General features: G+C 43.3%; 1 protein-coding gene across 3 annotated transcripts; it reads right to left on the reverse strand.

Moving 5' to 3' along the window:
• Window positions 1-27,000, reverse strand: TMEM209 (transmembrane protein 209). Of its 3 annotated transcripts, none has more exons than XM_074984201.1 (16): window positions 26,971-27,000; window positions 25,111-25,298; window positions 20,678-20,817; window positions 20,503-20,561; window positions 17,992-18,123; window positions 16,100-16,335; window positions 15,105-15,309; window positions 14,252-14,427; window positions 10,465-10,536; window positions 8,509-8,605; window positions 7,455-7,580; window positions 6,828-6,925; window positions 4,636-4,750; window positions 4,442-4,539; window positions 3,514-3,587; window positions 1-2,018 (listed from the first exon to the last, which is right to left on the reverse strand). In XM_074984201.1, the coding sequence occupies exons 3-16, from the start codon at window positions 20,815-20,817 to the stop codon at window positions 1,964-1,966; spliced, it is 1,683 nt and encodes a 560-aa protein (XP_074840302.1). In that variant the 5' UTR covers window positions 25,111-25,298; window positions 26,971-27,000; the 3' UTR covers window positions 1-1,963. The 3 variants fall into 3 exon arrangements, 2 of the variants coding, with proteins under 2 accessions (XP_074840302.1, XP_074840301.1); XM_074984200.1 differs by having other exon boundaries at window positions 16,100-16,338; XR_012643969.1 differs by having other exon boundaries at window positions 1,955-2,018; window positions 4,442-4,504; window positions 16,100-16,338.
• Between the last annotated feature and the right edge of the window lie 995 nt (window positions 27,001-27,995).

Consider the following 27,995-nt stretch of genomic DNA (forward strand, 5'->3'; position numbering starts at 1 on the left):
TCCGATCTCCAGGAAAAATTCACAGCTCTTTGGAAAAGTTGTATTTTGAATAACATGCAGTTTTGACAATGGCAATATGTTAGACTCATGCATTTAAAAAAAACAGTCCAACTGACATAAAATATGGTAATTGTGCTGAGCATAGTAAAAATGGTATTTTCAAATCCCCTGCCCCCACTACTCTTGTCCAGGTAGGCAATTCACAGTTCTGTAAAAACTGACCGCAGTACAGAAGATTGTAGTCGTAAAACTAACACAAATATTGTGTATTCTCCACAAGTCTAACCAATCAGTTCTTTTCTCAAATCCTGGATAAATGCTTTTATAGCAGGATCCTACAGAGAATCACTGTTGGGAGTTTAACGCAGTGATGTTAAGGTTTCAATTTCTGGTCTTTGTGGATTGAAAGGGTAAAATAAGCAGGAAACCCTGCCCTAACCACACATCTTATGAAAAAAGACTGAAAGAAACAGGAGGATCCTTAACAATGTCATTAACAGATAATTTCTGAAGCTATCCCCACAATAAGGGAAGCTATCATATATATTTTAAAATATGTCCTCGGTTATCAGAATTTGCAATGGATCATGCATTGCTATAGGAAAAACCTTAACATACATATAGGAATCCATTTTTTAAAAAAAAACAAGTTTAACTGATTTTTTCCCCGAAGCAGCAACCAACCTATGCTGCAGAGCAATTGCTTACATAATTGAAAAAGAACAAAACCATACTGGGTTATCCAGGAACAGCCAAACACTATGTATACGTGTAGTAGAGAGCAGAGCAGACGTAGGCTGCCAAAGGGTCTATACAGACATGTCAAGTCACAAACCTGAGTCTTATCTCTGCATCACTATCTGCCCCCAGAAGGATAAAATACCACAGTCTCAAGTCCCTCTAAATGACTAACTGTGGTCAAGTTGCATCTGTTTCTCCTCAATTATGAAGAAACTCTCAGCAATGTGAGACTATGTGGGAAGTGGAGGAGAGTGTGTTCGTTTGGACTCCTTGGATATCCTCACTTGCATGTAAAATTTTTGTTCTTATTCAGAGACAGTGAAACTATGTTCCTTTCTTAAGTTTTTGCAGCTCAAACACCTCAGAAAATAAGGGGTTAATCCAAAAATACCATTGTGAAAACTTTAAAAAAAATAAATGTTAAAAATGAGGTTAGGGCAACACTTCAATTGCAGTCAAGACATCAGCAATGTATTCTCACCCCAAAAATCTATAAGAATTTAGCCTAGTGTGCATAGATTCTGAAGTCTTCTTTCCCCTCACTCCTACACTACAGTCACTTTAAGAGAAGGGCAGTGCCACACAATCCTACTGCATTGGTTCTCCAATGACAACATGTCTTTTTGATCAAAGATGTTAATTACCCTTAATGCAGAATTTTTGAGCATAAGTGGAATAGAACCCTGGCATGTGGCATTTCCTGGTGCGGGGGAGCCTTGTACTCAGCCACACTTGCAGTGACTGTTTTTTTCAAGAGACAACACTGTAACAGTAAGTACAAGTAGCAGTGTAGGGCATTCCAAAGTTGCACTGTAGTATTCTACCCTGTCATGCAGATGAAAGAGGCACTTGATTCATTGTGCAAGATGGCAGGGGCACAGCTGAGTTGCTTCCAATTCAAATGTCGGAAGTGATGGCCGGTGAAGGACAACTCAGCCAGAAGAATGGTGAAGACTTGCAAAGTAGGGCTTGTGAAGGTGGGAAGTTGTAAAGAGACGTCCTTTGTGGAATAAGATTTGCTAAAAGTATTTCAATGCTGGTAGCATTTTCTCACAAGAATGAAGTATTGAATGCAAGCATGTTCTAGGCCCACAAGGCACACCAGTGTATCACAGTAGGTTTATGTTCAAGGCACCATGTGTAATAATCTGCTCATCTCTCTCAAGATGTGTAACTGCTTCTCACTACGTTAAGGTGGAGGCGCTCCACAGGGAACAATGTACTAGTCTCCAAAGATCCACAGAACATTCACTCCGGATAAGCCAAGATTTACTCGCCTGCAAAAACAAAGACATAATAAAAATAACCCCACGCCTACATTTACAACAAAGTTCTAGTATATTAAAAAGTTGCCAGGACAAGTCACAAGTTCTTGACTCCAGCAGTTCTTTCAATCCCTTTCCATTTAGGAGCTGGGCTTCACTATGGATAGAGTGCAGGTTGAACCTCTCTCATCCAATACCCTCAGGACATGATTGGTGTCAAACAAGAGAATTTGCCAGATCACGGGAGGTCAACGTTGCCTAGCACATTAGCAACACTTGCACTGTTTGCTGGGTTCTTAGACAACATTTGGGGTAAATTACATCTAACTAACAGCACAGAACACAGAGCTAGGACTGGTGGTTGCAAATCAACTTTATGGGACCACAGGAAACTTGGCCACACCCATGATAAATGGACACCCAGCTAACTAAAATCACGCCGTACCATGGATGATGCTGGGCTAGAGAGGTTCAACCCACACAACACCACAGGAATAAAATGGGAAAGTCTGGACTTCATTTTTATTTCCATGTAGGCACAGTTTTCCAGTACACCTATTCAAAATTTCTTATGCTGCTCCAACAGTAAAGATCAGTAGCTAATGATGGCATCTAATTATATTCATATTTCTTGATGGCAGTGGATTTCAGGCCAGAATCTAACCAGGCAGTTACTAAAAAGTTTTGTGCTCCACAGGATTGTCAGCCAGCAATCGTTGGCTTAAATAAGTGTAAGAAGCAATTAAAAACAAATCTCTTCTTTCATGTAAGTGTATTAGTTGTCCTTCGTTAATCAATTTGATACTCTTTAGAGCTCCCACAATTTAAGTGTTCCTACTTCAGATTTCTCTAGGACATTAGTTGCACGGTTCCCCGTCATACTTTTAATTCTCAGACCTGAACTAATTCTTTAGAAACCAAGGATCTTAAACTTCCCCATGGCAATTCAGAGTAAAGCTTGTGTTGTTAGAAGAGCCCATCCTGAAATGCTAAATTCTAGCTGTCACTGGCATGAGAAAATTGAGTTGGGTTAAAGTAGATGCATATAGTTCAAAAGAACTCCTTACTCCCCTGTCTTGTGCTTGAAGAGAGAGAATATTATTCTGTATTTCTGAGAGAAATGCAAGTTGCAAGTTTAAAATAAACTAATATATGACTGTGGGAGGCAGCTAAAAGAGCTTTGGGGGGGTAAGTGAAAGAAATAAAATGTTCGCAGACCAGCAAGAAATTGCCGTACAGTGAAGAATACAGATAATGTCTACACAATGCCTTTTCTGTGGGAAAAAAACAAGAGGAGTTGGTACTCTGCCGGCTCCTCCCTTCCCTCCACAGCCAGTCCCAGGGCTGGGGCTCCAGAAGTGCCAGTACTCAACAAAAAAAAAAAAAAGCACTGTGTCTATATGAACTTAAGATGAGTCTTCATGCAACTAAACTCTGTATTTAGAACAGGGAACGTTACTATTCTCAATCTGTATTAAGTCAGGGATTCATGGCACTTTATACCTACCCAAGCATCCCAGATTCTTTTGTCTTTATGATGCACAGGAACATAAGCAAGGTGTGGAACATGTTATTTCTGCCCTGCAGTCACAGGAAGAGAAGAGGGTGAAAAATTAAGAAATACATTAAATATTCAGTCTAAAAGTGCTACACAATATTGTATTTAAAAAAAATAGCTTTCACTTCCTGTCCTATGCTTTTCCATAATGGTACTTTGCACTATTAAGCAGCAGTAATGTTCCACACCAAAGGCGGCTGCACTTCACTGGCAAGATATCATTATGGAGTTTGCATGCTACCCTGCAAACCATTTTGAGATGAGACTCTCTTATATAAAGGGAAACCATTATCAATGGAATAATATTATGCATTTCTCTGCCATAATGAGATTCCAGCACTTAAGTTAGCTCTGCGATGCTCCTTACATCTTCCAGCTGGGCAAAAGCCAAAAAAGTTTGCCAATCCTTTCTGAAACTTGGGTTCAAGTTTTGATCAGGGATCAACTGTACTTATTCCTTTGCAGTACAGCATTAATTTAATCTTTTGCATCTGAGAATGGAAAGTATTCCAGTACAGACTTTTGCTGCAAAGAGTCAGGAGATCTGCTAGCACAGAAGAATTAACAGACCTCTGGGGCCTATTTGAACCACTAGCATCTTATAAAAAACAAACCATACAATATGGGGTAGGTACTGCCTCAGGCACTCTACAGAAGCACTTTATAGTAATGGAGTTATTTAGTAGCAACTTATATTCCAAAATCTGTCAATAGATCAAAGTAACACGTTGCCATTGAGCTCTGCTATATTCGAAGACAATTCCCCTGTCAAAAAAGCTGATCACTCCAAAAAGATGACAATGAACAGCAGGTACAATTTTCAGAGTGTATGTCGCTTTCCTGAGAGGCATCGGAAGAAAAAGCACCATGTGCATACCTTGGGTAGATTGTAGACTTGACACTGGTAGATAAGCTCATAGTGGGGAGGGTTGATAGTGCTCTGGTGGATGCAAAACACATTCTCATTTGAAACATCTACAAATTAAAATTTTAAGAGATAATATGGACACAAAGGTGGTTAACATGACCCAAGCAATCAAACCCAGCAAACAAAACCAAGGACATCTATACCTGGCTTATCTGGTGTTTGAATGAAGTGTTGTGAGGTAAATGTTTTGCCATCAGGATATTTTGGGTGAGGAGGCAGCCTGGAGTCAAGATAAGTGCAGAACACATGCATAATGATCTGAAGGAAAAAAAAATTGTAATTTAGTGCCCAGAGAGATTGCTAAACTAACTTCTATAGCAGTTAAACAATCACAGATACTGGTTATAGAATTCAAGAGCCAGCAATCCTATTGCAGCAACGACTGACTCATCATGGCACATATAGTGGGGTGCTTTAAACCTTCTCAGTGGCCCAACACTGACCAGAATATTTATGTAAGATGTTGACAAGTCAAAGTTCATCTGTCAGCTGAACAACAAAACGTCAGCCAGAATGTGGCACGTTCAATCTCTTCCAGAGATAGCTGTATGTCAGTCAGTGGCTGCACAGAGGCTTAAATATACAGCATTTTTCCCCTGAACCCAGCTGCAGTATTTAGTAGTGAACATGTGTCAAAAACCAGAATATTTATTTTAACCCCTTCTTCTACTACTTCTGCCCCCTCAAAGTCAACTTTGAGGGTTTGGCTTAGATAGCTTCTAGCCAAGCATGGTTTAAGCAAACTGTATGCTCACACGGTGAGGTTTTCGTAAAACTTAACCTCACCTCTCTGTTTGAACAAGTGTGCCCCATATATGAAGAAGTGTGCTAAAACTAGCACGGAGTGGTAAGCAGATAAAACTAAACCTGTACCTATTACCTGTTAATGTTAAATGTATACTCAAGATTAAGGTTCTTACAGTAACAGTATTCATATTGCATATACTCCAATTTTGAACTTGTTGACTTTTATCTTGAAGTTTGCAATTTGAGCAGTTCCTTAATGTTCATATAATATATTTTAGACTAGTAACTCATTCAGGGGGTTTCAGAAGTTTAGGATGATTTATCAGAACTAGTCTGAATATTTAGACATTCAAAATAGTCCTTAGTGGCATTTCTTCTGATTGGTTTTGGGGATGGTGGTGGGGAGGCTGAATTCCAGGAAGCAATGTTCCCTTAAAAACTGGTAGATTGCCCCTTCATTCCAGGCAGGACTCCAGCCATCTTTTCTTTCAGAAACATCAGGAAAAATAAATCCACAAAATTGTGTCACTCGGCTATATGTTGTTATTCTTTGTATACATGTTGTGTCTGTTTGGCAACAGAAGTAATATTTTAATTAACCGTTTTCAAATACACATCACGGTTTCAGCTGAAAACCACATATTCTCTGGCTTTTGAGGCTGAGCCATGCTGGGAGTCTCTAATTAGGCTATTTGCTCCTTCGAGTTAGTCATTTAGGATTTCAAAGCAAACTATTCAATGAAATGGGCTCAAGGCCACTAAATCCATGTTTATTATTCTTTCATGTCTGTTTACTTTGCTATCTGCCTTGGAGAACTGAAATTAGATATTTAATCAAGATGACGTCATTTAATAACTTGTTTCTGTATTAAGAATTATTTGATGGACAGTTCATTTCACTGCAGAGGATTTTACTTAATTGGGTCTGAGTGTAGAAACACAATTGCAGCATCGAGGTCAAAGCAAGTCAGATTACACCCACCCTAGCTATTCAACAGGCATTTCAATTATGCCTAAATAAGTGTAATGTAAGATTACGATTCACAAATATAATGTTGTGCTCTATATGGGATTAGAGTTGGCTTGTATAAATTTATCACGTAATCTCAGTGAGTGCAATGGGATTACTTGCTCAAACGAGGTGTGCAGGATTAGGATCACCTTCTCAACATTCTCAAACTCCATCTCTATACTGTATTCGTACTACAGGTTGAACCTCTCAAGTCTGGCACCCTTGGGAAATGACCCGTTCCAAATGAGAGAATTTGCTAGACCACGGGAGGTCAATATTGTCTAGCAGCACTACCAACCCTTCCACTGCTTACTTGGCTCTTAGAAGACATTTACATGTAAATTACAGCTAGAAAACAGCACAGAACACTGAAAGCCAAGACCGGTGGCTGTAAAAAATAAAAATTATTGGACCACAGGAAACTTAGCCTCACCCATGATAAGTGGTCATCTGTTTAACTAAAATCATGCCAGATTATGGATGTTGCCGGATGAAAGTGTGCGGGACTAGAGAGGTTTAACCTGTACTAGCACTGAAAAATAATGCATTTAAAATTAAACAACTGTGCCAACTTACAGCAGAATCAGTGGGCAAATCGGTATCCCATTTACGGCCCTTGAAGTCCCCTCCTCTGTTCCATCGGAATGAACTCATACATCCTCCCTGAGAAAGCTCTGAAGGCAAGAGAGTTCATATGAAGTTATTTTGGGGGCAAGACTGGAGATGGAAGAAGGCAATTTATTATGTTTATTTCAGACATGTGTATTTATAGTGCTGTATATATGAGAAATGGCTGTAAGTAGAGATATACTCATGAAACAAATTTTAGAAATAACCATCAGGATTTTTAAAGAGCTTTAAATTCTAAAACTCAGGTTTTGTTTGAAATTAAATTTGAGAAAGATAAAGTAGTAAGCGATTGTTTTGGAAACTTAGTGTTGGATTAAGTCACACATTAAAAAGGTGAATGGAGCGACAAAACATTTAAATTACATTAAAGATCCCAAATTATTAAATCACTTTAAAACAAGAACAGAGAATTAAAAATGCTTGTGTATTTCCACTACTTGAAAAGCAGCCCCTCCTTCAGACCTGCTGAAAGTCAAGTTCAAAGGTCTTGTTGACAATGTTCGACAACAGTAATACTTGACATAGGAGAAATGTAATGAAGCAGATTTTCAAGTGTGCATGATGACCATTTACCTTTGATCCTTTCAACCAAATACTCCTGGTTTGGTGTCAGGTCTAGGTACTGCACTATAGTGTTTAGTGTTGGGATGAGTGGAGCTTTAACAAGAGCAGCTTGTTTCAGACTGCTAATACTGGCTTCTGCAACACAAAACAACAACAGTACGTATGATCGATCTATGGCCATAGCAGAAGATTGTATATCATCCCTTAGTCAGAAGCTCATTAATTGACAAAGAGTTGACACAACACATTGTTTGGCTTGCTTGCCTTGTTGCACTCTGAGAAGCTGGATTCTAGGAATAGTTTGCACACTACATCCAATTGTGATCCTAGATAAGTAGTTTACTCTGACATTTACTTCAACAGGTGCAAGACAGAATCTGTGTTATTTACATCATCATAGCATACAAAACATACTAGACACTATACACACACAAGACAGGCCCTGTCCTGAAGATCTTGCATCTTATGAGACAAGAAGAACATATAATGGTAGAAAAAGGGGATACAACAAACTTTCTAGCGTCCACTGGACTGTTTTTTATATATATAAGATTCCCTACCACTTCTCCACCCAACCATTTTTTGGTTTATTTCTCTCGTGTCACAGCAGAGTTTTAAGGAGAGATTAGAGCTTAAGCAGTCTACAGAACAGAAGGCCAGTTCTGCTCTCAGCTAAACTGGTGCACGTTTGATGTAACAACATTAGTAAGTGGAGTTACTGCAGACTAAACACCAGCTTAAATGGATACAGAGTCCAGGCTAGCAGCTACAAGAGCACTGAGCAACTATAGAACAAACACTATGTTATCATCTTAAGAGACTTGCCTCAGGAGGCTCAATTGGAATGAACACAGTCTCCTCACTGATGCAGCTGCAACAAGGATCCTGTGTTTTCTGCAATTCTACACCTTTGGAAGCTGTTGTATAACCTTAGAGTTCTCTTATAAAACCCCTGGTTTTGGTTCTTAAAATTGCAGAGAACATCCTTTTCTGTCTGGGAGTTTTCATCCTGAGCACAGGTATTAATGAGAACTGAACCATATCTATTACAGTGTCTCCATACCTCCAATTTGTAACTCTGGACACCCCATTCTTCTCATCTGAGTGTTCACTGAATCGATCTCTTGCACAAGTGGCACTAAAATAGTCTCATTAATCCACTAGCAGAGAAGAGAGAAGCAGACAATTAAAAGGCAGAGAAGCAACAGGAAGTTTGTATGAAATGTTGTTATATCCTAATTGGTATCCAAATTACTGTTATGATTGCAAAACATAAAGGTGAACATACATTTAAGGGAGCAGAAGAGGCACACAAAGTCATTAAGTAGGTGAGTAGCCTTTGAATGACTATTTAAAAATTCACTGAGTAAATTCTAGACAACACTTATACAACATGTACTGACTTTTTGACCAGTGAGAGGACTAATGGTATGAAGAGCAGCAAATCATCCACAAACATAATATATGTTTGCATGTGTCCATAATTTCCACAGTCTTTTACAAGGAGGAAGGGTGCCGACGGAAATTCAAGCGTTCACAAATAATGTGTTTTTCATGGACATTACTGGTTTATAAAACAAACAGACCTGGTGGATGCCATGTGCTGAAGGAGTAATTTTATTAGTTAACCAATTAACATTTTTACCTTCAAGTGCAATTAGTTCTGCACTGGCTATAGCAAAAGTAAGTTCTTGAAGTCAGATTATGCCAGTATTTTCTTCCTAACTTTTCAACTGCTCAGACCTTTTGGAAAATTTTAACCTTTGGGATGGGATTTTCCATACTTCAGTTCAGCTCAGGTGAGTTATTTTGAAATATTTGAGGAGCACAGAGTCAGCAGTTTGAGTTGTGGAAAAGGGAAAAACAAGTCTACCCATTCTCCTTGCTATGAGATTTACACATTGAAGATTTCAGGGTGTCATAGCACAGAAGTCAGCAAGAGCTGGACTTAAGGTTCAACGTGTAACCTTAATATCATGCCCTTGTGAGCATGCTTCGTGTTAATTTCTAGTTACACAGGCATATGCTAATCCTCAAATAACTAGTTCTTTCTACAACCTTAGCTACACCAGTGTTCCTTGGAAACTGTGTGCTTGTGTTGCAGCTCAGGAGAGATTCAAGTGCCACCCAGCTGATTATCAGACTGCCCAGAGTTATGTTTTATTTCTACTAGCAGTGCGCATTTGGACATGTATTGGTGTATATGAAAAAAATTATTCTGCACATACTTGGAAAAAATCCGTACATGGATGGAAAAGGTGAGGGGGAACAGTGATGTACACATGTGGCAACTCAGGGCAGGAAGCAGTGGAATAGGAAGACTTACTAAGAAAGCTCATCCCTTGACTCCAGATCCCACAGAAGATGGTACATCCTCAGAAAATAAGCAAACATAATTCTATCATGCCACTATTTCTTACTGACTGTGCATTTCCTGTACCTGAGTTGGGCATTCTGTATATCTCTTTACATTAATGATGGCATTTTTAGTTATTGTACAGAACTTTAACTAAACTAACAGGCTCTGTAGTCAGTCATCCTCAGAATTACTTCAAAAGTTTGTCTATTTCAAGAAAATTTCTGGGTTAAAATTAATATATATTTCTCGGGGCTAAGCATTTCTTACATATCACTGTGTAAGTTTTTTTTTTTTTAAATCAACTTTGTTGGCTTCCCAATGATTCATTCCACTCTAGTGTGCTGCTTATGCTGCTGAAGACTGGTGCCATATTTGTACCTCACTGTTTGAAATCAGTCAGTCTGACGTTTTTCTATTAAATGGAAGTATTACAAAGAAAAAAAAAACTCAATTCCTTCTATTCTAATATCATACAGTTAGATCAAAAAGCAAGAGTTCTGTTATACATAAAAGATCATTAAGGAATTATTAACCATAACTTAGTCCCATTAAGGTTGAGGCAAATGGCAATGTATCCATGCATTTTCTAGCTCTGAGTTTTGTAGAAATAAGGGCAGGGTACTGAAATATCAGACTTTAAAGAGCGAAGACAGGACTTACGTTTCTGAACTTAGCTGTCCATGTGTCCACATGATCGATTAGTTGTCGATTGACTATCACTCTGACCCAAACCTAGGCAAAAAGGTAAGTAGTTTATGAGAACTTTGCAAGTATGTCGGAACCCAGCTGAACACCATCTAGCTTACTGATATTAACTGTAGCGTGTCCAGCTTAAGTCCTACCTAGGTTTTAGAATGTTTATATAACAGAGGATGTTTCAGGAAGACTATATTAACAAACTCCAAATGCACTTTGGACTATTTTAGCTATTAGGTACTCTTAGCTATTTGTATTAGAATAAATCTGGTCTAAGCTAGTAGAGTTTATAGAAAAGGTTTAAGGTAATGAAAAGTTACACTAAGTTAATCAATATGCATGTAGAGAAAAGAGATAACATTTAACTAAAGGACAGCCACATTAAGAGCTACTCCTTTTGACCACACTAATATCAGATGTGCAGTACACGTCTCCACGTCTCACAAAACCCACTGAGCATTTACAAGTGCAAGGAAGGATTCTCAATATACATTCAGCAGCTTGAAATGTACTGGATGCAGTTAATTTTTACAGTTACAAACACTTTCGGCATAATGGATGGTTCGAATAGGAGAGGCAGACCCCACAGAGAATGGACAGATGACGAAGCAGACTGGTGTGGAGCTAGTCTACAGAAACTAAGCCACTCTGCACTGGATAGGCAAAGATGGAAAGAAATAGTGAGAGAGGCATCAGACACCAATGGGCGCTAAGCCCACAGTTATTGCTGACGATCAGGAAACACTTTTATCCATAATATAAAATGGCAGATAAGGTTTCTTAACCTCAAAGTCCAAAAATGCAGTTCAACTACCAGTTTTAGCACTCCACACCGAACTACAATATCTAGAGTTGTTATATCTTACAGGTTAAACCTCTCTTATCCAGGACTCTCTGGTTGCTGGACCATGGAGTCCCTGGATCAGAGAACCCTGGGTGCTGGCTGAGGTGCCGATGCATGAGGATGCAGAGACTGGGGACCAGGGGCTGGGCACAGGATCCCAGGGGGTATAGGGACCAGTACTGCAGCCTGGCCAAAAGGGCAGGAGCTGAGGCCAAGGAGCCTGGAAGCAAGAGGCTGGGACCAGATCCGGCACTGCAGCCTGGCTGGAGCTGTAGAGCTTAGCTGCTAGGTGCAGGGACTTCAGCTGCTAAGGCTGCTGGCTTGGGCTGGCAGCCAGGAGGGGAGCCAGACCAGCAGCTAAATTCCACAGTGGAGTTAGGCCAGGGCATGGATCCTGGAGGAAGGCCCAGCTCTGTCTGCTGATGGATCTGGGAAAGCCTGAGTCCATCAGCAGAGGTGTGAAAATTGACCTCCAATGGTCTGGCAAGCTCCCTCATCTGGGAGCAATCACGTCCAGAGGGTGCTGGATCAAGGAGGTCCAATCTGTACACATGCATGCCAAACTCAAAGCCTACTGAGGGCCACACAAACAAAAAGTGATAGCTTTCAGGGCCACCAAAGAAAATGTACTTCTATCAGAAAGTCACAATCATTTATTATTATAGATAATGTTTTAAGTATATTTTAGAATATTGTTTCAGGTCTTGTCTGAATATAATAAATAATTTTTATTGAGAATTCAATAATGAATGAATTTGAGATTTATGGCTGGAAGGAATAATAGCAAGAGTTAATTTAAAGAAGTGGTATCCGAGGGGAATGGAGCTGTACAGAACCAGAGAACAAAGGCTAGGGCTCAGAGAAACTGATCACCACCAGCTTGCTGGTGGAATGCCCCAGTGTTGTGTCGCTACAGGTGTACTTAAGTCGGAACATTTCCATTCCACAGGGTTTGCTTTGTCAATCATTGTCACCAGGTTTGAATGATGCTTAAACTGATTTTAGGTATTTCCCTCTCACCTCTGTGCAGGGTGGCTACAGCACAGTGAAACCCCTCCCCTGCCCAAAGAGCTGTCTCTCCCCATATGGAGGTTAGAGATTCCCCTTTCCCCCATTCCCTTTCACTGGGTCATGTAAGACATCACAATCCAACATGTTTTTTCCTCCATAGCAGGAGCAGGAAGAGGAAAGAGGCACTGGGTGGCCCTCAGTAGGGGAAAGGGCGATGGGTAAGACCACCAGGTCTTAGATTCTGTGGCTATTGTCCGAAGTCTGGAAAGGCAAGTTCCTTTCAGTTCCACTGAAGGAGAAACGCTGCACTCTCCTCCCACTGCTTAGACCCCTTCCCCTCCAGTTTACACTACGCTCCCCACCACTCTGCAAATTCTCTGTATCACGTGACCATCCGTCCCGTATTAGGTGGGACAGTCCCATATTCAGGATGCCAAAACAGCACCCCAAGGTATTTTTTTTTAAAGGGACTAATTGTCCTGTATTTGGGCCACCCCACCCCCACTTCCCTGAGCCTTGGGGAAGCAGGGGAAGCACAGGTGGTTGCTGCTTCACCAGGGATCCCGGGGAGCACCGACAGCTGCCACTTTCCCAAGATTCTGGGGGACTGCTGGCGGCTGCCACCTCCTTCCTGGTTCCCTGGGGCTTGGAGGAGCTGCCCCTCTCCTCTATATCTCCCTAGCTCGTATCTGGGACAAGGAGATATGGTCACCCTATCTCTGTACTGCCTTCTCAGACATTCTGGAGTTTACGCTGCAATCTCCATTATAGTGCAACCCTCATTGCACTGCCACCCATCGCAGTTTAGCCCCCGTTGCACTGCTTCCTCAGGCCCCTTGAGGCTTACACTGCTCCCCAAAGTGCTACCCCCAGGCCCATGAGGCCTGCACTGCACCCCCCCCATACTCTTCTCCCCTGTATTACTCTGCCTCATGTTCCTTAGCTGCCCTTTGCTCCACCCCCTCATCATTCCCTACCTGCTGCTGCCCCAGGCAGGGGCCCCTCTTTGCCTTGGCACACATGGGTTTCACTGCACTCGCCCCCCAATGCAACTCTGCCTCGCGCTCCTTTGCTACTTGCTCCACCCCCTGTGGCTCCCTACCTGCAGCTGCCCCAAGCACGTGCTGGTCTCCGCCATGGCCAATGTGGGTTTTGCTGTCCCTCTCCTTAGAGCAGTCACACACCCTTCTCTGGCATGCACAAGTGGCAGGGGGCGGGACACACACCAATCCCGGCTCCTCAGGCTGTCCATGTCTAGCACATGCATATTAAAACTCCAGGGAGCCAAGGGGGTTTTAATACGCATGTGCTGGACACGGACAGTCCGGAGAGCTGGGATTGGTGTTTGTCCCTCTCCCCGCTGCTTGTGCATGCCAGAGAAGGGTATGTGCTGGGTGGGCCACACTTAGATGTTTTATTAACATCTAGTCATGATCCACAGAAAAAAAAACAAACAAACCACCACAGTTGGGCCGCATGCAGCCCCCAGCCATGAGTTTGAGTTGGCTGCAGTACTATATAATTAAGGTGTTTGTGAGATATTGATTAAAACAGAAAAGGTTAAATCTGTTTACTGTTTCTCACCACTGCCTGCAAAATGAATACTAATAAAACTACAAAATTCTATATAGCAGATATACGCTGAGGAGTTTGGTCAGGAGGCACTTTTTTTTAACCCAAACAAATTTATAGAATTTAACTTCTTTAAATTTAACTTCTCAAAACGGAGAAGGTAATATTGTTTCGAACAAACTAGTGAGTAATTCAATACTATTGGATTTATCCCCTTTTCTTTACAGTAACATGAACGGGAGTGCCATCCAAATCTTTGCAAAGGATTGCAAAATTAACAACTGTGTCTTTTTCACGCCTGATTCTCTTGCATTTGCTATTTACCTCTTCCGCGGCCTGCTTAGAGCTCAGATCAGCTTCATCCTTGTGTGCAGATGGGGCTTGGGACCGGCAGGCCAGCTGGTACTGAAACTTTCTCAGCATCTGTGCATAGTCTCCCATGGAACGGCTGTAGTTCCAAAGAGTCGGACTGCTGGAAGGAGAGCTGGAATCTGAACTCCCTAAAATTTTCCATTCAGTAAACAAATAATTACTGCATGTTTGTTGCCAAACAATTTTTTTTTAATCAGTGAGAGGCTTCTGTCCAGATGACAGGTCAGGGCATTGACTGAAGGGACACACCTACAAGTTGCCACAAGCAGAAATGTAAAATATTATTAGTCGTCTTCATCTCAATAACGAAAGTGTCTTCTTAGGAGGCAGATCACCTGCAGATTACTTGCCGCCTTGATCTGAGATGCCTTTTCCACAGGCCACACATCGTATTAAGATGAAGGCCCAGGACCTAACCGTAGGCCAAACACAACCAATGAGTCCTATCCCGATACACAGGTAGTTTGTTATTTATAGACATCCATGCAGAGTGTCAACAGCTATACATTTTTAATCTACAAAACAAAGCTTTATTTTCTGGCAAGTTTCCCAAAGCTTCTGTGTTGCAAAGGGCTGTAGAAATCATGGGTCTCTGCTTCACAACATACACAGTCTACTCAGTAAAAGACAACATCAGCCTTCAGACAGTGCCTTCCACAGGGATTTGTTAGAAGTGGATACTTAAGTCCACTTCATTAAGATTGGCACCCCTGTTTTTTGCTTACATCAGAAGAACTACAATACCTTCCCACAAATGCACTTTAAAAACTACAACTTTTAAACCAAAACAGAACTACTTATTTACCCAGCTGAACTCGGTGTTGCTTCTCTTCTTCACTTCGAAGGAAGCTGTCCAGTGACTTTAGGTCTGTCATATAGTCTTCTTTGCCAATAGGGGAATTATACACAGTTGGTGAAGAACGGTACCGAGATCTCAGCCCACTGCTTTCCACTGGTCCAATGCTAGTAGCGTAAGGTGAACTACCAGGGGAGGGACTGAAGCTGGACACCTATGGGGAAAGACAGTCGGATAACTGTTATTTTGTAAAGCTGGAATTCTATTTATTAGCTTCAGAGAGGCAGACGTGTTAGTCTATATCTTCAAGAAACAACAAGAAGTCCTGTGGCACCTTGTAGACTAACAGATATTTTGGCGCATAAGCTTTTGCCCACGAAAGCTTATGCTCCAAAAAATCAGTTTGTCTATATGGTGCCACAGGACTTCTTGTTATTTATTAGTTTGGTTCTAAAAAAAATTAATGTATTTGATCCCCGTTTATTCAACTTGCTATTACATTGCTAGTTACTGTTGAGACTAAGTGTCACTTTGGCTTTAGCATTTTATGTTTCAGTTGCTGGTTGGTTTATTTTAAATAATATTGAGATATACCTATCTTGTAGAACTGGAAGGGACCTTCAGAGGTCATCCAGTCTGGTCCCCTGCCCTTTCAGCAGGACCTATCACCATCCCTGGCAGATTTTTTTTTGTTCTTTTGAAGTTGTTTGCCCTAGATCGCTAAATAGCCCCCGAACTCACAATCCTGGATTTAGCAGGCCAGTGCTCAAACCACTGAGCTATCCCTCCTGCTTTGGCTGCTTCAAGATGAACAACATGCCACCACCAGTGAGAGACTGGAAAAATCCTGTTGAATGAAATTTTACATCTGCTTTGCAAAAAGTGTAAATAAGCACATGAAGTGGAAGCTAGTGGAGAATCAGTTTCTGCAGCGTAGGGCACAATGCAAGCAATCTAATAAGCAAATTCCAACTTGTTACATTGACAGTTGTCAAAGCCATTACCTTACTGTAGTTGCTGTTTGGTGAGTAGGTCATGGCAGTGCTATAAGAACCACTGCTGCCTGACAAAGCCTGTAGCTGAGGGCTGTACCCAGTCATGCAACCAGTGGCAAACTTTGGGCTGGCACTAGGTGAGCGAGATGGGCTGTAATTCAGCACACTCTGACCCTGAATCGGAGGAGAAGGCGTTGAAGGAGGGACTTTTTTTGTCATTAGCTCACGTGGTGGAGTTGTTTGTACTGCTGTAATAAGAAAAGCAGAATTAGGGCTGAAGAAGCAGCTGCCTGGATCATTTTTCTTGATTGTTATTTTATTTCTTTACTGTCTTAGGAAAAACCTATGTGGAAACCAGAAAAGGAGATTTGAAAGAAACCTTATACCTGTAGAATTCAGCAACCAAGCTACAAGCACAGAAACTAAAGATGCCACAGAGTAAAGTATCAGAGATGTAGCCGTGTTAGTCTGTATCTTCAAAAACAAGGTGGCACCTTATAGATTAACAGACATTTTGGAGCATAAGCTTTTGTTGGCAAAGACCTGCTTCATCAGATGCATGAGTTGGGGGGATTCAGAGGATTTAAAGAGGGGGCTCTCAGTAAAGGAGAGGGCCAGAGCTGACAAGGTCTATTCACTCAGGGTGGAAATGGCCCATTATCGGCAGTTAATGTGGAGTTCACACTATGGCAGTCTGTACTGATGCTTGTCTATGCACCGATCTCTACTGATGATTTCTAGAAAGTCCCTCCAGTCCTACGGCATCTTTGCACAATCAGAGTTCAGACTGGTCAAGTGTATTCCACATATACATATGTTTATTTTGTCACATTCTTTTGTTTCTTAGAAATTTGTTTAGAAACTCAAAATATTTTACGAAGGGACTGATGTTTAGTTTATCATTTTTATACTTTACATTAAGGTTTCTCTCCAACATGGTTACCCAGTGGTAGATTACTATGATGTTTTATTTAAAACAAATTCTCCATGTATGCCTCCTCCCCACTCCCACACATAGGAGACTACTGCAGCTCCCTACAGAGCTTGAACTTCTCATTGCCTTGATCTCCTGTAGTCCATCACCATCCTTTCCACTGTCTTTTTCAAAAAAAAAATCATTTTTGCTTCTTCTCCTGTGGGCCGATAATTGGAGAACAAGTAATTTTTTTGCTAATTCCTCTGAATCTCTCTTGCTTTAAAACACAGGCCAAAGATGGAAGAGACATTATGAACTATTTAGATATACGTTCATTTAAAGATGTTGGAAGCAGGGATACAGATTCATATATTAAGGACAGACCTTAGTCTGACCTCCTAACACAGGCCATATAATTTAACCCAGTTAGCCTATACTGACCCTAATATATTGTTTTTGACTGAATAATATCTTCCACAAAGACATTCAGTCTTGACCTGAAGATATTGAGCAAGGGACAACTCACCATTTCCTTCAGTAGTTTGTCCCAGAAGTCAGTTACTGTCATTGTTAAAGATGTGTGCCCCATTTCTATATTGAGTTTGTCTGGCTTCAGTTTCCAGCCATAAGTTGTTGTTACGCCTTTCTCTGCTAAAGAGAACTTTAACACTCAGTACTTTCTTCCTATGTAGTTACGAGTACTAAGTAACCAAGTTACTTATAGATCTGCTGAATTTTTCATTTCACTTCAAATAGTTGCCCCCTCTCTCGCGAGCAGTAGGATGAAGTCAATCAAAAAGCACTGAATCAACACTCCTACCCTTTGGAAGGTATTGATTGCATCTCTTTTCTCTTTCTAGATGTGTGTGTTTATTTGGAGGCCCATGCCATGTTCAAGCCTATGTAAGAGTCTGTTCAGAGGGATAAACGTTTATAAAAACTCACTTGAGGACATCGTAGTGCCATAGGCAATTGTCATACTTACATGCATTCTGAAGCCCAAGAAGGGTCTGCTGGCCAGGACTCACAACTAAGCTAGTCGGTGCCACGGTATATTTGAAATACCTCCAGAAATCAAATAAGGCATTCAGGCTGAACAAAGATGCAAGCGCAAGTTCTAGAATAAAAAAATATAATCATTATTTCAACAAGTTAATTCTTTACATTTTACAGTTTTCAATTAAATTGCTGACCATTTACAAAATCAATAATGGTTAATATCTTATGCTGTATGCAGTTTAGTTGCAGCCATATTTGTTCCAAGACATTAGAGACAAGGTGAGTGACTTAATATCTTTAATAGACCAACTTCTGTTGCTTGAGAGAGGGAGAGCGATTTCTGAGGTCACACAGAGCTCTTCCTCAGGTCTGCTATGATTTTGCCACCTTATCTGTCTGACAATTCATGTTGTTTTCCTACTCTACTGATATGCCCATTTTCATGGCAAGAGCTATTGTACATTCTTTGTACAACTTTGGAACGATGTACTATTCACAAGTACTACAGAATAAACATCAGAAGCAGTAGGGCTTCTGGATGATAAAGAGGCTAAAGGTGAACTCAAAGAAGAAAAGACCACTGCAGAGAAGCTAAATAAATTCTTTGCATCAGTCCTCTCTGCAGAAGATATGGGGGAAGATCTCCACATCCAAGACATACCAGTGAGATGACAAAACTGAACTGTCTCAGATTGCGGTGTCAGTAGAGGATGCTTTGGTGCAAATTAACTAAGTTACTAGGACCAAATGATCTTCACTCTGTCTACCAAATAAATGGAGGAAAGTTAATGTAACACTAATTTTTTAAAAAAGGCTCCAGAAGCAATCCTGGCAATTAATTACAGGCTGGTAAACCTAACTTCTATGCCAGACAAACTGGCTGAAACAACAGTAAAACACAAAACGATCAGACAACATAGATGAACACTGTATGCTGGGGAAGAGCCAACATGGCTTTTATACAGGGAAATCATACCTCAACAAGCTACCAGAATTCTTTGATATGGACAAAAGTGAGACAATGGACCTAGCGTACAAAGTAATGCACCTTGGAAAACACAGTTGGGATTATATATTCAAAAAATTAGATCTAAATTAACTGTTACCACTCAAGAAAGATCTTGGAGTTATCACAAACAGTTCTCTTAAAATATCCACCTTATGAGTAACGGCAAACATAAGTAATGGAACGTTAAGAACAATTAGCAAAGGGACAGATAATAAAAATAGAAAACATCATGATGCCATTATATAAATATATGATAGACCCACATCTTGAATACTACATGTGGTTCTGGTTGCCTGATGTTAAAAAAGGTAACTGAAAATTGGAAAAAGTACAGAGAATGATATCAAAATGATAAGGAGTAGGGAACAGCTACTTAGAAAAGAGACTACTATGGGGGATATGACAGAGGTCAGTAAAATCATGGTTGTATGGAGAAAATGAACAGGAAAGTCTTATCTACTCACTTACATAATAGGCAGCAAGTTTAAAAACAAGTGTAAGGAATTGCTTCATACAGTGCACAACCTGTGGAATTTGTGACGGTCAAGGCCAAAATGTAACAGGGTTCCAAAAAGAATTAGATAGCTGTCAATGCAACTGTCATCCAGGATCTATTAGCCAAGATGATCAAGGACATGTTTTATGCAACAACTCTGGAAATAGGTTTTATATGTTTGACACCAATATTTTAACCACAACGGTCAATTTTAAAAAGAAAATCAAATACCTAAACAAACAACTCCTGTATAAATGTCACATTCTTTAGAGAAAGTAAAATTTGGACTCAAGACCAGAGGATAACGATAACGTTAGGATTGTAACTTCACCATTTGAATAACAAGCAATGCTCACAGGGCTGGAAGTCAATATTCAAAATTAGCATAGTTTACATTTCGTTGACATAAGTTATATTTACATATCAACATGGATGACACAATAACATGACACTGAGTTTAAGGAATCTGAAGCAATTTTCCCCAAAAGCTACAGCATGTTTTCAGTTTCACGATATCCCTAGGTTTGGAATAGCCTATGACTCCCTCTCCTCCAATCCCACTTTTCTGAAAGTTTTCTATCACTGATAATCTCTTACACATCTATTCCCACTCTTCACTTTCATTCTTTGTTGCGTCCCATATGTCTCATTTAGATCTTGGGGGAAAAAAGAGTTTTTTCTACATGAAATGCAAAACACACCTAGAGCACCAGGTAAGTAGTAAAGTTCTGTCTTCTACTTTCTGAAAGCCTCACAAGACATGAAACTTGAGCTAAGGTAAAAGATAAGCCTTTCTGGCTACAAGTATATCACAAGAAATACAACCCAGATAGATCCAAACTGGACATGGAAAGTGAAGTATGATTTCTGTAAGAGCAAAAAGCAGGTTTAAAAAAAACCTCAAATATCAACATGAATGCTGAAAACTAAAGGACTGAATTTAGATGCCGTGTCCTCACATAAGTAAACTAGCACCAAGCACAATCACTTACCAATATACCACAGTGGCCAGTATGTAATGTTATAATATGAACTTATCAGTTTTCCAGTCCTGGAAGAAAAAAAAAAATTGAGATGCCATCTCTCTGACCCACAATACATGGAAATATTTAGGAACATAATGACATCCTTTTATTGATTAAGTTTTAAAACAGTTAGGGAACTTACATTTCAGTGTAAATCATGCCTGCAACTGACACATTAAGCAGTCCCCAAGCCAAAACCACTTTCCTGGCTTCTGTCTCTTTCCTCATCTTGATGGTTCTGTCAATGAGCGAAGTAGCTGGATTCTGATCCCCCTGCATCATCTATCAGGAGAGAAGCATACAGAAAGACAAGAATTGAGACATTTATATTGTGTCGCTCACCTTCAGGGCCAGACTAAAGAAATGTTAATCAAGCCCTAGAAAATTGAATTTAAGGGGCTCATTTCCAGTCACAGATAAATATTTAATTGGGAACAGTTCAATGCTTTTTTTGACTAAAAAAAAATACTTTCTCATCATTCCTACTGTGAACATTTGCTACTCATTAGAATCATAAATAACAATGAACTACTTTTACCATTGGAGGGTGATGAAGGAAAAATCTACCCAGACAGGACAGAGGGCCATATTCTGATCTCACCTCAGTTTTATAATAAAGTTAGTCCTAATTTATACTAGATAAAGCAAACTCAAGACCAGACTATCAAATTCTTGGAAGTTTATAATTTTCACTTTACAGACTTGCTTTAAAAAGAACCAAACCAAAAATAAAATTTACCCCCAATTTTGGGAGGGATAAAATATGGAGGAAAAAGTTACACTGATTAAGCAGTGTTTTGATACTCATTAAAAGACAGTAGCTTTCAGAAAGGTAAGTTTTTTATATTTTTTCCTCTTTTAGGCTGCGTCTACACGTGCACGCTACTTCGAAGTAGCGGCAGTAACTTCGAAATAGTGCCCGTCACGTCTACACGTGTTGGGCGCTATTTCGAAGTTGAAATCGACGTTAGGCGGCGAGACGTCGAAGTCGCTAACCCCATGAGCGGATGGGAATAGCGCCCTACTTCGACGTTCAACGTCGAAGTAGGGACAGTGTAGACGATCCGCGTCCCGCAACATCGAAATAGCGGGGTCCTCCATGGCGGCCATCAGCTGGGGGGTTGAGAGATACTCTCTCTCCAGCCCTTGCGGGGCTCTGTGGTCACCGTGGGCAGCAGCCCTTAGCCCAGGGCTTCTGGCTGCTGCTGCTGCAGCTGGGGGTCCGTGCTGCATATACAGGGTCTGCAACTAGTTGTTGGCTCTGTGTATCTTGCACTGTTTAATGAAAGTGTGTCTGGGAGGGGCCCTTTAAGGGAGCGACTTGCTGTTGAGTCCGCCCCGTGACCCTGTCTGCAGCTGTGCCTGGCTCCCTTATTTCGATGTGTGCTACTTTGGCGTGTAGACGTTCCCTCGCTGTGCCTATTTCGATGTTGGGCTGAGCAACGTCGAAGTTGAACATCGACGTTGCCAGCCCTGGAGGACGTGTAGACGTTATTCATCGAAATAGACTATTTCGATGTCGCAACATCGAAATAAGCTATTTCGAAGTTGGGTGCACGTGTAGACGTAGCCTTAGTCCGGGAGTCATAGGGTTGAGAAGCATTGTAAGATCTTGCAGTCCTTTTGTACAGAAGTTTCCCTATGAGCACTACATACACTGCTGAATTGAGAATGAGCCCTTATTAAGGTTACCTTAGTGCACAATAATGCTGCCTCCATAGCTCATTATGTTTGTACTTGGTAATAATGCTATACTTTACAAATCTGAACAAGTTTTATTAACACCCATAGCCCTCCATTAGAGTTAACCTTCCCTCCCACAATCACTTGCTTAAATATTTGTTATGCTCCCATTCAGTGATGGAATATATAAAAATGCACAAATTGGGACAAGTATGTCCAATTAACTATTACTACATTCAATAAATCACATTAGTCACAGCTTAATGGTAAAATACCTGAACACTAAATTAGTATGCCACCAAAAGGAATGAAGCAAGACCACATTGTTTGATTTTTGTGGTCAAGCTTTGATGAAGCTGAAACCTAGCACAGCCACACCTAGTGCGGTCAGCAGCATCCAGAAAAGAACACTTCCAGCCCTATTCCCACACCCTCTTACCTCCAAACTGCACCTATTTGCAACCCAGATAATGGGGAAAAGAGCCCATTACAGTAAAGAATAAGGTACACCCAGATTCAAAGCAAGTCTCTGGCTCTCCCATTTCATCCCTTTCTCTGGTCACTGAATTAATCAGAGTTCGTACCCATCTTGCTACTCTATAGTCTGGACTTCCATTTTCCAGCAACATCTGTGGTCCAGCATCTCTTTGGGTGCTTCCAGGCTAGAGCATCCACAGCAAAAAGCAAGGCCCCAGGCTCAGCAACTCCTCCCCCCAACACCTACCCTCCTAGAGCTTCTGGAGGACTTGCGGGATCAAGCTCAGGGAAGGAGAGGGAGGAGGAGCAGGGAATGGATGCTTGGGTGAAGAGCAGGATGACTGCAGAACCCCGTAACCAGAGTCTGGAAGCAAAACTGCAGGGTTCAGAGTACTCTTGCAGGACTGCACTCCTGGCCTCTGGCTGCAGGGCTTCTTAGCCACCCAGCCTCTTTCCCTGAGCACCCCTACCACTCCCTGCTGTCAGTGCCTGCCCAGTCAATACTGGCCCCTTTGCTACTGCCAGAGCGGAGCCCCCCAGCCAGCAGCAGAGAGGCTAGCATTTCCTCTGGTCGACAAATTCCGGGTCCTGAGGGTGCTGGACCAGGGAGGTACAACCTCTATATGGTGGTAAAATTCTAGTTCATTCTGGCTTGTCTAAAGTGTTCAAAAAAAAAAAAGAAATCAGATTAAGTGACATTTAGCTAGCACTTATACGCTGCTTCACCAAGCACCTTCATTCTTTCTCTCATGCTGCCCCCAATGCTTGTGAGATACTCCACATAAACATCCTCAAAGCTATTTCATTGCTCTCATTCAAACTCTGCTTTCTCATGATGCTCACAAAACATTTGACAAGTCAGGCTGCTGCATATCACATTCAGCAACTGTACCAAGGACAGTCTATGCCTGAAACACTATAAGCAGCATAACTGCAGCACTTCAGTATAGCCACTTAGTACAGTAACAGGTTTTTTCCCCTATGGCTCTTGTTAATCCACCTTTCCAAAAGAAAGCAGCAAGGTCAACCTAGCACTGTCTATACTGAGAGTTAGGTCTGTTAACCTACGTTTCTCCCTATAGCAAGTACAGGCCCAATATGAGGCTTTAGGCCTGAACCAAAGTAATGATCAAGACTTTGCTAACAGAAAGCAAAGTGCAGCTGTAAGCTAAAGGAATGTATTGCTCACAGAAGTTGGCAAGAAGAGGGTTGATGTTGCATAAACATATCTACCTAGCATATTGAAGTAGGAACATGGTACCAGAACACCTGACCCTGGAACATTCCACAGATAAGAAAGAACACGCCGACCCATCCCAATGACAGGGGCAAAAGGGTAATATGATGGATCGAGTTGTTTTGTTCGAACCAACATGTACAAGGTGAGAGGCGCCACCTGACTATGTAGAAGGGTTGTACCTCAATATGTCAGGAGCGATGTGCAAATTGTTTGTACCTCTGTATAAGAATGTATTTCTGGGATGTGGTCCTGGTTCGGCCAAGGGGGCAGTGGAAAGTCCTGCCACTGACTGAGCCGAGTCCATTGACCATGGGTGCATGTTTGTAGTATGCCCTGACTTAGACTGAGGAGTCTACAGGGAACTACTATTGTGTCCAATACGGCAATAAACCTGGCCGACGCGCCTTCGCACCTTACTAGACTCTGTGGTCATTGGGGGTTCTCCTCGGGTCTGCAGTGTCAGCTATCTGCAGAACTGGGGCAGCACACAGAGGCAACACACGCACGCAGCCGAGCGATACATTGGAGAGAGCAGAGCACCACGCTGGTAGCATCTGACAACACTCCCAGACGTGGATTTTTCACCTCCAAGCAACAGTGTTCAGTTGACTTAACTCTTGAGGGTTGCCTTAGCCCCACTGTGTCCTGGTACTCCCTGGTTTGTATCTATGTACTGTCTCATCTCCAACACCCGCTACAGCCACAGAAGGGGTTTTTCCTTCACTTTAGTAAACACATCTATCTGAGGGTGTCTCCATTATGGGGCGGATCAATGCCATGGCAATCAATTCACTGGGGTTAATTTAGCAGGTCTAGTGAAGACCAGCTAAAGCAACAGCCTATCATTCTCCCCTCACTTCTGGCACTGCACCAGAATGAGATAAGTAATGGACTGAACGGGAGAGTTTCTTCTCTTGACCCAGTGCAATGCAGACACTGTGGTAAGTAGATCTAAGCTACGTTGATTTGAGTTATGCTACTAGTGTAACTCAAAATTGAATAGCCCACATTGATTTTTTTCTCTGTAGTGTAGCCTGGTCCTGAGACAGTAACTAGGTTGACAGAATAACTTTTCTGTCAACCTAGCTGTATCTGTTACAGGATCCAGGTCAGCTTACCTCTCTCTCTTATAGGAGATTTTCACACCCTTCAGCAATATAGCTAGGTCAACTTACATTTTAGGTGTAGTCCAGGCCTTAGTTTCTTCCTCAAAGAATTTTGTCCATCTTTTTGTCCAGTTAATACAGTAGCTGACCACTGATTTCAGTAACACAAATAATTGTAATGCAGGGCTTTCATTTCCCAGAGTTGACCAGTCTGTAGGACACTCCTAGGATCTGCAGAACAGCTAGGTCTCCCTGTACTGAAAGGGAAGCACAGAGGCTGTTTCTACATATTAGAGACATTGATCACTGCTGCCACGGGGTGACAGATCAGCTCCATTTTACAGCAAGGAAGAACAGGCCAGATGATGCTTCTACACCAGGGATTTTAAACCCCACTACAAAGAAGTGCCAGTGACAGGTCAGCCCCATTTTACGGAGGAGTACCAAGGCCGGCTGTGTCATCACTAGGGAGATTAACAAGAAGTCCTGTGGCACCTTGTAGACTAACAGATATTTTGGAGCATAAACTTTGTCAGATGCATGAGATTAATCACTGCTGTTGTTGCCAAGGGGCACCAGCAATGGATCAGCCCATTTGCTGAGGAGTGCCTTGCACAAACATTATGTCCACACCACAGACTTAACTACTGCTGCCAAAAGGCACCAGCAATGACTGTACCCAACTTTGCTGCGGATGCCCTGCACAAAGACCTTGTCTATACTAGGGTCATGAATTCCTACTGCCAATGGGTGCCAGTGTTGGATCAGCCCCACTTTTACTGAAGGATGCCCAGCACAAAGGCTGTGTCTACAAGAGACATTAAGCACTGTTACCAAGGTCTGTCCGCAATGGATCAGTCCCACTTTATTGGGTATTGCTGCACCCGGGGCATTAAGCACTGCCGTCAAGGGGCGCCAGCGGTGGCTCAGTCCCATTTTACTGAGCGGTGCCCAGCACAGATGCTGCGTCTGCACTCGGGGCATTCAGCACTGCTGCCAAGGGGCACAAGTGGCACCGCTTTACGGAGCAGTACCCGGCACAGAGGCTGCGTCTACACTAGGAGCATTCAGCACTGCTGCCAAGGGGCACAAGTGGCACCGCTTTACGGAGCAGTACCCGGCACAGAGGCTGCGTCTGCACTCGGGGCACTCAGCACTGCTGCCAAGAGGCACAAGTGGCACCGCTTTACGGAGCAGTACCCAGCACAGAGGCTGCGTCTGCACTGGCGGCATTAAGCACTGCTGCCAAGGGGCACCGCTTTACGGAGCAGTACCCAGCACAGAGGCTGCGTCTGCACTCGGGGCATTCAGCACTGCTGCCAAGGGGCGCCAATGGCACCACTATACGTACCAGCGCCTGGCGCAGAGGCTGCGTCTGCACTCGGGGCATTCAGCACTGCTGCCAAGGGGCGCCAATGGCACCACTATACGTACCAGTGCCTGGCGCAGAGGCTGTGTCTGCAGTGGGGCACTCGGCACTGCTGCCAAGGGCCGCCAATGGCACCACTATACGTACCAGTGCCTGGCGCAGAGGCTGTGTCTGCAGTGGGGCACTCGGCACTGCTGCCAAGGGCCGCCAATGGCACTGCTTGACTGAGGGGAGCCGGCACAGAGGCTGCGTCTGCACTAGGGATGTTAAGGGCACGGAACCGCACGACGAGCCGGGGCCTAAACCTCGCCCGCCCCCTTCAGCCTTGGCCCGCCCTTACTGTCGGGGGAGGGGCGGCGCCGGCCCGACCGCCGAGAACAGTGGGGCTCTCCCGGCGCTCGGCCTGTGTGGGGGCGGGGGAGGGAGGGAGGGAGGGGGGGAGGGAGAACGGCCCGATCGGGGGCTCAGACGAGGGCTGGGATGCTCAGCCGCGGCCCCGCCCGCAGCGGAACGGGGAAATCGACTCGCCAGACCACTCCGGGCCGCGGAACACCACTCACCTGGCCGCCCGCACGAAAACCCGGCAGCAGCACCACTGCGCCTGCGCCGACTGACGCGAGGGGCCGGAAGTGACGTCTTCTCACAGGAGAGGGGGAGCTTGTTGCCGGGGGGACGGGGAGCCGTTGGTCCCACGCGCTCCCGGCTTCGCCACATCCCAGATTTGGCGGGAACTCGTGTGAGGCGCAATGGAGGGGGCGGAGGAGCTAACGCTCGGCAGCAGCCAGTGTTTCCTCTGCCCAGCATCCCGGCCGCCCGCCCCGCTCCACTCCACAGGCAGTGCCCTCCGTCGGTTAGTGCCGCCGCATCTCGCAGCCAGGGACGCGGGCAGCCCCTGGGACTTACCGGTGCAGCGCCACACGTCAGCGTATCACTGGCACAACCATCACCGTACAGCGCCGCACGTCAGCATGTCACTGGCACAGCCATCACAGCGCAGCACCGCACGTCAGCGTGTCACTGGCACAGCCATCACAGCGCAGGGCCACACGTCAGCGTGTCACTGGCACAGCCATCACCGTACAGCGCCGCACGTCAGCGTATCACTGGCACAACCATCACCGTACAGCGCCGCACGTCAGCATGTCACTGGCACAGCCATCACAGCGCAGGGCCACACGTCAGCGTGTCACTGGCACACCCATCACTGTACAGCGCCGCACGTCAGCATGTCACCGGCACAGCCATCACCATACAGCGCCGCACGTCAGCATATCACTGGCACAGCCATCACCGTACAGCGCCGCACGTCAGCATGTCACTGGCACAGCCATCACAGCGCAGGGCCACACGTCAGCGTGTCACTGGCACACCCATCACTGTACAGCGCCGCACGTCAGCATGTCACCGGCACAGCCATCACAGCGCAGGGCCACACGTCAGCATGTCACTGGCACAGCCATCACTGTACAGCGCCGCACGTCAGCATGTCACTGGCACAGCCATCACAGCGCAGGGCCACACGTCAGCATGTCACTGGCACAGCCATCACAGCGCAGCGCGCACGTCAGCATGTCACTGGCACAGC

The sequence above is a fragment of the Carettochelys insculpta genome, chromosome 1 (genome assembly GCF_033958435.1).
Source record: "Carettochelys insculpta isolate YL-2023 chromosome 1, ASM3395843v1, whole genome shotgun sequence".
NCBI classification, from domain to species: Eukaryota; Metazoa; Chordata; order Testudines; family Carettochelyidae; genus Carettochelys; species Carettochelys insculpta.

Bases quoted from the DNA above. Each gene is read 5' to 3' on its own strand.
- TMEM209 (XM_074984200.1), bottom strand. From the start codon at position 20,817: ATGATGCAGGGGGATCAGAATCCAGCTACTTCGCTCATTGACAGAACC. The intron at 7,581-8,508 runs GTATGGAGACAC...TTTGTGTTGCAG, and splicing joins TCCAGAGTTACAAATTGGAG to AAGCCAGTATTAGCAGTCTG. The intron at 3,588-4,441 runs GTATGCACATGG...CTGTGACTGCAG, and splicing joins AAGTCTACAATCTACCCAAG to GGCAGAAATAACATGTTCCA.